Here is an 11,027-nt window from a genome sequence, read left to right as displayed (position 1 = left end):
TGGGATTGATTAGGATCTAGGTGCTGTTATAAGGTGAGGGTGATTTACTAATTGGGTAATTCCAATAATAGTAGAGAGTCTGGGGCATCACTGGTGAGAAAGCAGTGATCACACAGAGAGTGGTTTATAGCATTTTACATTTACTGCATGACCTTTGGAGACCATGCTTCCTGTTGTAGGGGAAGACTGACCCTGGGGAGATACAAATCTTGCACCCAAAGACCTAAGGAGATAGAGAATCCCCACTTTGAAGCTTTAGTACTGTACAGATTGGTTTCAAAATGAACACATTTGTGTGCTGATGATGTAATATGGAGCTGAAACATTTAGGAGGAGATACAGGGTGAAAATAAGGGGAGGAGTAGGAATCAAAGAACAAGGACAGGGAAGGGGCAATAAAGGTATAAATGTTTTTTTGTCCTCTTTACCTTCTTGAGTTAGGATCTTTTTTCCTTGATGCCTAGCTCAGTGTCTAGCATTTAGTTAACATTCAATAAATATTTATTGAACGAATTAATCCTTCAATTCTGGTCCTGAAATGCTAGGGAAAAAGGGCCAATGAACTGACATATATTGAGAACTGCATCTATGCCAAGTGTAGTGTGAAACCTTTTGTGAAATAATGTAGGCTCAACTGCTCTCTCCCAACTTACCTCCAAGTTAGAATGTATCTGGTGACCTGTGGGGAGTAGGGATTGGATGACACTGGTCAACTTTGGTCTTTTGAATTTATTCCTTTACCTTGTATTTGTTCAATCTGTTTCCATTTACTATAGAAATAGGAAAAGGTCATTAATTTTTCCAAGCATAATTTCTCTCAACTTGGAAATTAGAATTCCTTTTCTGTATTTTTATTATTCCCAAGATCTTTTTCTCATCTTTCTTCCCTCTCCCACCAGGCCCTTCTAGGTAGCTTTGATGACTGTATTGTTGAGATGTCAGAAGTTTAAAATAATCCTATTAAAAATAGAATTTGAAAGGAAACCTGAATTATGTATTCATGAGGATCATCATTTTGTTCATGAGCCAGATTCCTGACGCGGCATCCTAGCCTGAAATGTTAAGGGTTATTCTGCAATTAGGGAATAATCAGTCTATTCTTAATCACAAACCTAAAGGAATGACACAAACATTGCTGTTTGATTTATCTGTATTTACACTGCTTCTTAATTTTTAATTCTGCTCTTCTGGTGTTCCTTAGAGGGAATAAGTTGTTTTCCCACTCGACTATATGTTTGTTTTTTTCTTTTTTCATACATCTGTTGAAATACAACTGTATGTATCCATAGTTCTTCAGTTATTTTTCTAATGACTGCAATGCCTTTCCTCCAGTGCTGCCTCTTCTTTTTTATTTGATCTGGTCAATTTACTCTTTGGACAAATAGTTAATTGAAGACTTTAGGAAAATACTTCTGTTGCCACTTTGCCTTGATTTTTTGAACCTCACAATCATTTACGAACTTCCTGGCTGTCCTAGAGTCTCAGGAAAAAAACCCCAAATCTCTGTATCTTGATATCATGATAATCATTTACTTACTGGAATAGAAGACCATATTCACTCCCTTTCTATCTCTGTGAGGAGCATGTTAAAAACACCTACAAGTAAAAGTGTCAGCAGGTTTGATTTTTTTATTCCCAGGAAGCAAGCTACTAACTTCCCGGAAAAAGCTTTCCAGGCGGTGAGCGAGGAGCTTAGATTCCTCCCATTGGTTCTTCCTGGAGCCCCACCCACGGTCCCGCCTCCTGGGCGGATGAACCAATAGGGGCGTGAGTTGTGGTTTAAACGCCGGGTCTGGCGCGACCGCGGCAGGCTGTCTTGGAAGAGTTTGGCTGTTGGCTCTTACGTGGGCGAACCGAGTGGTCGTGAGTGTTGGGCGCGCGAGGCCCGCGAGGAAGGAGGTGGGCTGGGAGCTGGAGGTGGGAGGACCTGGGGCTTCCCGGGATCGTCAATAGCGCCGAGCTAGGTTGAGCCGCGGACTGGGACCGCAGACGCAGCCCTCGGCAGTTCGATTCTGATGAGTACTAGGACCTGTGCCAGCCCTAAACCGCCGACTCTTCTGGAACTTAGAGCCTCTGACCCAGGCTTCAGGAGTTAAGAGCTGGATTAAATGCCTATTGCCTGAAGAACGGGCTTCGCTGTCTCCTTAGTTCTAGTTTTTGAGTGGCGTGCCCAGGGTAGAAAGTTTGGTTTTTGCTACCTACATCATCGCTTCTCTCATCTTCCTAACCCCCAGGGTCTAATATGTATTTCGCACCCGCAGCTGATCCAGAATGGCTACCCTGATCTTTGTTGATAAGGAAAATGGAGAACCGGGCACCCGTGTGGCTCCCAAGGACGGGCAGAAGCTGCGGTCTAAACCTCGTAAGTAAACGGGCTGCAGTCGGAGTCACCGTTGAGTCCAGAGTCACCGGAATCAATTGTGGGCGTGCCTTGGAGTCGGGAGCAGAGGGGAGGCATCAAGTATTGGGGAATGCTCCTATTGCGATTTGCTTATGTTGGGTTTCTTTTATTTATTTATTTTTAACTCTTTACGTGAAAGAGTATCTTAATTAAGTATCTTAAGCGATTATTTAAGAGCGTACAAAACTGAAGTACTGTTAGGCATATGGCCAAGCCACTGTCAAAAATTGGGATTGAGTCTGGGGATGAGAATTAGGCCAAGTTTATACACACAATCAGTCTTCAAGTTGGGCAGGTTTTACTGCCTGAATAATCTTATGGTAAGACTTTTTCTTCAGCAGTCAAAACTTTAGATGGGAGATCTCAGGTTTCAACACCACGTGTAGGCAAAATGTTTGATGCTCAAGCAACCTTGCCTAAAGTTACCAGAAAGGCTTTGGGAACTGTCAACAGAGCCACCGAAAATTCAGTAAAGAACAATGGACCTCTCAAACAGAAGCAGCCAAACTTCTCTGCCAAAAAGGTAAGTGTTGGCTGCAAACTGGTTGTCTAAACACTTTAGCACTTTTGACTCTTAAAATGACTATAGGCACCCTACCTTTCTTGTGAGTAGAAGGAAATACAGGCTACCAAACACCAATTAGCAGGAGGGAATCCTGTTCTCTTTGTGGACTTCCTCTGTGCCTCAAGATTAGAAGTCTCACAAGCAGCTGGTGAATGTTGTTGCCTCACCTGCTCTTAACTAGCGTTGAAGCAGATTGGTTGGTGGTATCTACTTACAGATACAGAAAGTACTGAGAGGGAGGGTACTTTGCAAGAGGTCACATAGCTAATATAATAGCTCATGTGCTGCCACCCTCCTCCCAGTCTCCTAGAGTGAGCACCAGGTACTCTACTTTGCAAACATGTTGACCTTTTGTGTGTGTGCATGAGTAGCAGGTCAGTGCATCCCAGACTAAGAAGACTTTGCTGTGAAAGATGACTTCAGCATGTAGATTAACATTTTATTTGAATAATTGTCTTAATGTATATTAGGAAGAACACTAATAATTTAGATCAAAATAAAACTTATAATGTGGTTTAGGACAAGATATGTTTTTTATTTTTATTTTTTTTAAATGTTTATTTTTGAGAGAGAGAGAAGGAGAGGGGCACACAGTGAGAGGGAAACAGAGAATCCCAAGCAGGCTCTGTGCTGCCAAGACAGCCTGATGTGGGGCTTGCACCCACGAACCATGAGATCATGACCTGAGCCGAAATCAAGAGTCAGGTGATGCTTAACCGACTGAGCCACCCAGGCGCCGCCAAGATGTCTTTTTTAAAAACTAAGTTGAGTAAGAAATGTTAAATTCAAGTATTGCAAGGCTATGACAAAAATAATGAGAATGTGACGTAGCACTGAAGTGTGGGAAACCCTACTTTAGAGATTTTCTCTAGGGGTGCCTGGGTGGCTCAGTCGGTTAAGCATCTGACTCTTGGTTTTGGCTCCAGTCATGATCTCGGGGCTTCTTGGGTTCAAGCCCCTCATTGGGCTCTACTCTGGCAGCCTGGTTCTCTCTACCCCTCCTTCCCCCCGTCTCTCTCTAAATAAATTAAAGAAAATATTTAGTATACACATATGATGTAAGATTAAATCAATAATACGTAGGTTTCTGCTTTGGCCTATTGTAGACTGCCTACCTGCCCAATTTAGGCTAGAGAATTATCCAGGCTACTAAAGTCCTTGACTGTCTTTTGTTGGCTCTTACTCAGTGTGTATTTCAACTTAATATTAACTAAGCAAATAAATCAGGTGACACTGATGGAAACACAAATGGAAAGCACACTTCCAAAAGCCAAAAATGGCTTCTAGGATTAGTTTCTATTTGGGTGACTCCTGCCCATTTTCTGTGTCAGGTTGAGTGATTGAGTTGATTAGCTCTGAATTAACTCTGTATTCTTGGTAACTTAGGCTGAGAGTTGCTGATACTTAAATAACAGACTAAACTCTTTAGCCGTGCTACTAGAATTGCTTGCTGAATTGTATTTGTATGTAATTAATGAGAACTAAGGATTACAGTTGCTTAGAAGTCCGTGTGAAAGTGGTGAAGCAGTCACATGTCTGGAAGACTTATGATCTCTTGTACTAATCTATTGACAAGGTTTCCACTCTCATTCATATTTTCTTGGGTGGTTTTAGGTAACTGAGAAGACTGTCAAAGCAAAAAGCACTGTTCCAGCCTCGGATGACACCTATCCTGAAATAGAAAAATTCATTCCCTTCAATCCTTTAGGTAGTATTTTTTTTTTTTTTTTGTATTACAAAAATGCTTTAGTCTTGAGTTTCTCTTAGGATCCTATTCAGCTCTAATTTGATATGAATAGACCTCTGACCCCAAATTGTAATAAGACTCTCTGAATCTGGTCTTTGCACAAATGTATTTGGTGGTGGATTTCTTTGTAAGGAACCTCTGAGGTCTGAAGGGGAATTGGTGTGAAGGTGTGGAGAACATTGTTCCCGACCTCAAAAACTTCCCACATAAGGGAGATAAGATATGTTCACTAATAGTGAACAAGTGTAAAGTGGACATTATTCCTGGCAAGGGTTTTTGAAAATGGGTTTTATGTCGAGTTGAACAATGTCTGAAAAAATCCACATAGTCTGTGAAAACGTGTTTCTACTCCTTCAACCTGCTATGTGAATCAAGTATTTTCTGTTACAGAACCACCTTTTCAAGCTTTTCCCATTTGAGGAGAGGCTACTGTATCCAGGCTTTGGGTGCAGTGGTTAACAAAGAAAGGTCCCGCCCTGAGGGAGCCCATGATTGGGAGGAAAACACCAAACGAATCCTCTCACTGTAAGTGAGCAAGGAGAAAAACTGGTCCCTTAGGGGGAACTGAACCTCACCTGGAAGAGTGGGGAAGGTTTCTTTTAGGAAGTGACAGAAGTTGAGTTTTAAAGGCTATCTGGGGATAGCCAGGTGAAAAAGGGGAGGGGCAGGGCAAGAACACAGCACAGAAGTGTGTGCAGAGATGCTGAGGTAGAGCCGAGGACTGGAGGGGTTCTGGGAAATGAAGGCAAAGAGAAGGACAATACGGATCAAACTCGGGAAGGTCACACAGAGCCTTCTACATTTCTGAACTGGAACTTTCGGCCTTTCATCCAAAGGCATTTAGTCATCCTGTACACATCCAGCTTGTCCCTGGCTTTTATATAATACAATTCTGCAGTTAGTGTCCTCGAAATTGTACTGTGAGTTTGTGAGGATAGCTGGAGAGTGGACTTGAAGGATTGCTGAGTCATCTCAAAGGGGAGGTGATTAAGTTTTGATACAATGGAGTGCTTCCATGCTAATGATTGCAATTCAGCCATTAAGGAAAATGGTGAGGTAGATTTATGCATATTGATCAAGAAGGATGACTACAATATGCTGTGTTTGAGGAAAGAGCTACTAAGTTGCCCCCCAAAATAGCATAAATTACTGAACCCACCTGCAGTGGATGAGGATGCCTGCTTCCCCTACAGTCTCTAACGGCAAATGTTTAAAAACTCTTAACCTTATCAAAAAGGCAGTGGGTATCTCATGGTTTTAAATTGGGGTGCATGTCCATGTAGTGAGCATATTTGATCATTGGCCTTCTATAGTTTTTTTAACTTCCTGTTTGTATCTTTGTTTTCCTTTGATAATGACTTTTTCAGCAGCTTTTGTGGATAAAGGAGATTAGCTTTATTAGGTTGCAGACTTTGTCTTCTGGAGTCTTTTGTCTGTTTATGGTTTCCTTTATAATTCATTGGTTTCAGATTAAGTAGTCACCATCCCGCAGTTCCTTTTTAACTTCTGGGTTTTAGCAGTCTTGGAAAGAGTAGGGTAATTCCTAGTATTTAGGCGTTAGAGAAGTTTCAGACTAGAGAAAATAATGGTTCTCCCCCATCTTTGTTCTTTTGAGGAAATGATAACCCCCTTGAAAAAAGGAAAGACTCAATATTTAAATTCTAGTTTTGTTACTGTCAAGAAAAATCTATTGTATTTTTTTAATTAAAATTTTTTAGGGGCACCTGGGTGGCTCAGTTGGTTAAGCATCTGACTCTTGATTTTTGCCTTGGGTTATGATCTCATGGTCTGTCCTGGGATTGAGCCTCCATGGTCAGTCCAGCATGGAATTGGCTTGGGATTCTGTCCCTCCCTCTCCCTCTGCCCCTCCCTCACTCGTGTGTGCTTTCTCTCTCTCTCTCCCCCCTCTCTTTCAAAATTACTTTAAAATTTTTAATTTTTTTGATCTCCATGCCCAACATAGGGGTCGTACTAATGACCCTGAGATCAAGAATTGCATGCTCTACCAACTGAGCCAGCCAGGTGCCCTAAGAAAATCTTTTTGAAATAATTCTAAGAAGTAAGAAGTAAGACACTTGGATTATAAAGAGAGTTACTTAGCAAAATGGTTCTCATCTTTTTTTTTTTTTTTTTTTTTTTTTTTTACGTCTGTGACCACTCTTAAAAGTTAGTGAAGACCCCAAAGACCTTTTGTGTGTTGTTTAAATTTCCTGTATTGGGAATTAACACTGATTAAAAAAAAACAAACAAACCCTCAAAAAAAAACCCCATTACGTAACTTTTTTTTTAAACATTTCTAAAACATCTAGAAGAATGACATGGTTTTATATATATGTATATATGTGTGTGTGTGTGTGTGTGTATACATACACATTTTTTTTGGTTTTTTTTTTTTGGTTTTATATTTTTGAAAACTTGGTTAATTTAGCTTAACATAAAACATCTGTATTGTAAGTCTGCATTCAATCCATTGCATCTCTTGTTTTGGTTGAAGTACATGGAAAAAAATTTGGCCTCCTGAAGATATGTAGTTAGGACAGGGAGGAGCATTTTAAAAAAAAAATTTTTTTTTTAACGTTTTATTTATTTTTGAGACAGAGAGAGACAGAGCATGAACGGGGGAGGGGCAGAGAGAGGGGGAGACACAGAATGGAAGCAGGCTCCAGGCTCTGAGCCATCAGCCCAGAGCCCGACGCGGGGCTCGAACTCACAGACCGCGAGATCGTGACCTGAGCTGAAGTCGGACGCTCAACCGACTGAGCCACCCAGGCGCCCCATGGGAGGAGCATTTTAATAGTCTTTTTAGATAAGTGTGGAGAGTTCTTTCCTACAACACTAACACCTAACAAGTGGCAATTTCTGAATGTATGGTTGAAATGTGTAATCTGAAACCCTGTCAGTGAACATTTTGTACTCCGAAAATAAAATCCATTGGGCTGTTCTGCATTTAAATGCAAAAATAAAAGATACATTTAATCACACATTGATCATTTAGAAATGATGATTCACGGGGAAATGTAGATCATCCAAATGTTGAAGTGTTTCATTATGCAATGTCAGATATGCACTCATTAATGTCACCACTGATCTCATTGGAAAAGTGTAATATTAGGAAGTTGTCAAGCTAATGATTACAGATAAGTTTTTCAAAATTCTAGTGTTTTTTTTTTTTTTTCCTTGAAATTGTGTATTTTGTCGTTGGCAACAGATACTGTTTTCCTTGAGGTGATGGACTTCTTTATTCCTCTAAGGAAATGTGCTACAAATACCCAAGTCTAAGCAACTACAGTTTGTCTTTCCATTGTTATTTCAACTAAACAGTGTTTCAGGATAAAGGCCTCTAGTTTAGCTTGAAAACCAAATAATGGCACAAATCTTTTTTCTTTGAGCTCACCGTGGTACTTGAGTATGCAGCAGAAGTGCTTTATGGAGTACTTCTCATTTCATCATACAGAATACTAAAAAGACATGTTCTTAAGGGTCGAGAGCTGACAAAATTAATACTTTTTACTGCATGTGGTAAAGTGATATGTGAAGCTGGCATTTTTTACTGCAAGCCAGTGGTATTGAGGAATATAAGGACTACAAAATACAGTTTATTGCTGCTGCCTTGATTTGTGCTAAGGCACAGCAAGCAATTCCATCCATTACTGCTTTTGTACCATCATTGCAAATGTCAGCACAGTGGAAGAAGGTGTTAATGTTATTAACAACATATTTTGACCTCATGCACCCACTGAAAGGGTCTCAGATCCCCAGGGGTCCACTGACCACCCTGAGAACCACTGCTCTGATAAAGTGCTTTGTCTTTGTGGCAGATTTTGAGAGTTTTGACCTGCCTGAAGAGCACCAGATTGCACACCTCCCCTTGAATGGAGTGCCTCTCATGATCCTTGATGAGGAGAGGGAACTTGAAAAGCTGTTACACCTGGGCCCCCCTTCACCTCTGAAGATGCCCTCTCAACCATGGGAGTCTAGTAAGTGAACAAGTGTCCTTCTAGAAGAGCTGCAAATTACTTGTGTCATAATACTTTCATTATCGTGGGGGGCAGAGTTGTATGGAAGGTTAGCCTACAGGTAATTTCTGTCTTTCAAACTTCAGGGATAGGGTTTCAGAGTAATGAACACTCTCAATTGGTACTGTTTTCAGTCTCAAATGCCCAGCCAAAATTAAGTCCTTCTGGAATATAGACAGTCTTAGATACAGAAAACAAGATTAAGTTTAGCCTATGGCTTCTTAGGTTATAATTTTGAAGTATAACAAACTTGCTTGGAATGAGAGTTCCAAGTTCTATCTAAAGCTAATCTAGAACCAAGACCCCTGAGCACAGTAGCATAGAATGACAAAACCTTATGGCCAAGGTTTGAGGCCTTGGTTCAAACTGGTGATCAAAAACCATCAGTGTGTTTTCTATTTGTTCTGATGGGATAGCGTATTCTATTTTATAAGTTAGTGATATTGTTGGCTCTTGTGTGGGTCCTTAAAAACAATAGTTTCAGGCATGTCTAAGATTCATTTCCTAATGAAGATTAATTCTGGGATCTTAGCCACATTCAAAGCAGTGTGTGGGTGTGAGTGTGTATGTGTATGCATGCATGCATGCAATGTCTAACTGGGGTGGGGTAGGGATTCAATATGCAAAGGGGAAAATAAGAAGATAAAATTGACAACTAATGTCTATGTTGAGATGGACGATGACCTAAGGGTTTGCAGATATTGAATAAGAAATTCCTGTTTTCTAGATCTGTTGCAGTCTCCAAGCGTTCTGTCGACCCTGGATGTTGAATTGCCACCTGTTTGCTATGACTTAGATATTTAAATTTCTTAGCACTTAATAGTTTGTATGTTTTGTATTAATAAAGAAATTCTTTAATAGACTCTTCATAATATTGTAGTTGGTTTTCTGTGGAATTTACTTAAAACAGTATGAAAATTAGTGGAAGTGTTTGATAAGGGCCTGTCATCGGACAATGGAAGTGTATCTGACTTGAAAAGCTTACCTTAAAACCTTTTGGTTTGTTTTAATCGTGAATTTAGCAACTGCTTCCCTTCAGAAGCCGTTTTCCCTGAAACATACATCCCTAAATGTGTACTTTATTGCCTTTCTGTGGCTATTAACTAGTGACAGTTATTAGATCTCTTAATTAGAAGAGCCACTTCCAGCTCGTTAAATATCTATTGCTAAGCATTCTTTATTGCTGGTTCTGTTTGGTTTCTAATGACTTTAAATCTCAGTATTCAGTAATCAGAATTTGAAAGGCTCTAAATCTTCTGAGATCTTCAATTAGGTGCTTTAAAGATTGCAGCAGATAATTTACGGATGGTAATATCCACTCTTCACCTGTAGGAAACTCCGTTTAGTTGTTTACACTATATTGTGACCTGGTTGAAGTGTTTATAATAGGGTCATAAACACAATAATACTTATTTTTCAGTTGAGGACAGTGAAGCTTAGAAGTTCATTGATAGGCTAGAGACATGAAGAGTTATTACTTTGATTCCAAATCTGTGATTGGAATCAAAATATTACATTACAAACAGTTGCTCATGGATTTTCTTTTTGGGGGGGATGAGAGGGATGATCCCCCCCCCCAAAAAAAAAACAAATGTTGCCCCCATTTAAAATTCCAAAATTTCACATACCTTTTGGTTTTGGAGCTTCTCTTGGAAAAGCAGATTTGGTAATAGTTTGGCCCTTGTTTCCAATACTGAGACTGGCAGTGGAGTGTGGGCTACCTTGCAGGTGGAGTGTGGGCTACCTTGCAGGTGGAGTGTGGGCTTTCTGTCCTACAGACCCTTTGCGAGATGGCCTGAAAGGAGAACTCAAGTGTTGCTTCTGTCTCTTCTCTGATCACTTTACTTGCTTGGTCCATGTAGGCAATTAAATTGATCCTTGCTTAATACCAACCTATATAGGAAGTCTTTCCCCTGAGAGGTCTGTAACATACATAGTCAAGTTAAAATTTGAACCTTTCTTTTCCATCATTGCTGGTATCCTATGCAATTTGCTTGAAACTGAAAACTAGTGGGAGTGTTTAACAAAGGTCTGTAATCTGATAATAGTTTATTTGATTGAAAAAGTTACCTTAAAACCCTTCAGTTTGTTTTAACAATTTATTTTAGAAGCTGCCACTTTTCCCTGAAACCTACACCTCTCAGCATGTACTTTATTGTCTTCATTATTAGGAAGCAAACCAGGAAGTGGCAAGATAGACATGAAATACCAGGAACGCATATAGACACTGATGCTGAATTTAAAACTTTTACCTTTTAGGGGCGCCTGGGTGGCTCAGTCAGTTAAGCATCTGGCTTT

General features: G+C 40.1%; 1 protein-coding gene across 6 annotated transcripts; it reads left to right on the top strand.

Moving 5' to 3' along the window:
- Positions 1-1,737: 1,737 nt before the first annotated feature.
- On the top strand, positions 1,738-9,597 carry PTTG1 (PTTG1 regulator of sister chromatid separation, securin). 6 transcript variants are annotated; one of them, XM_045502875.1, is made up of 6 exons: positions 1,738-1,863; positions 2,262-2,362; positions 2,743-2,924; positions 4,581-4,674; positions 8,532-8,690; positions 9,457-9,597. In XM_045502875.1, the coding sequence occupies exons 2-6, from the start codon at positions 2,272-2,274 to the stop codon at positions 9,531-9,533; spliced, it is 603 nt and encodes a 200-aa protein (XP_045358831.1). In that variant the 5' UTR covers positions 1,738-1,863; positions 2,262-2,271; the 3' UTR covers positions 9,534-9,597. The 6 variants fall into 6 exon arrangements, with proteins under 6 accessions (XP_045358831.1, XP_045358804.1, XP_045358822.1 ...); XM_045502848.1 differs by having other exon boundaries at positions 1,739-1,863; positions 2,740-2,924; XM_045502866.1 differs by having other exon boundaries at positions 1,756-1,863; positions 2,235-2,362; positions 2,740-2,924.
- Positions 9,598-11,027: the final 1,430 nt, after the last annotated feature.

The sequence above is a fragment of the Leopardus geoffroyi genome, chromosome A1 (genome assembly GCF_018350155.1).
Source record: "Leopardus geoffroyi isolate Oge1 chromosome A1, O.geoffroyi_Oge1_pat1.0, whole genome shotgun sequence".
NCBI classification, from domain to species: Eukaryota; Metazoa; Chordata; class Mammalia; order Carnivora; family Felidae; genus Leopardus; species Leopardus geoffroyi.
The sequence above is the reverse complement of the archived record's forward strand: the minus strand, read 5'-3'. Positions and strand labels throughout refer to the sequence as shown.

What these genes read in the sequence shown, in the direction of transcription:
- PTTG1 (XM_045502848.1), top strand. Translation starts at nt 2,272, where the DNA reads ATGGCTACCCTGATCTTTGTTGATAAGGAAAATGGAGAACCGGGCACC. An exon ending in GAAGCTGCGGTCTAAACCTC is followed by an intron (nt 2,363 to 2,739) that starts GTAAGTAAACGG and finishes CTTTTTCTTCAG; the next exon opens with CAGTCAAAACTTTAGATGGG. An exon ending in CATTCCCTTCAATCCTTTAG is followed by an intron (nt 4,675 to 8,531) that starts GTAGTATTTTTT and finishes TCTTTGTGGCAG; the next exon opens with ATTTTGAGAGTTTTGACCTG.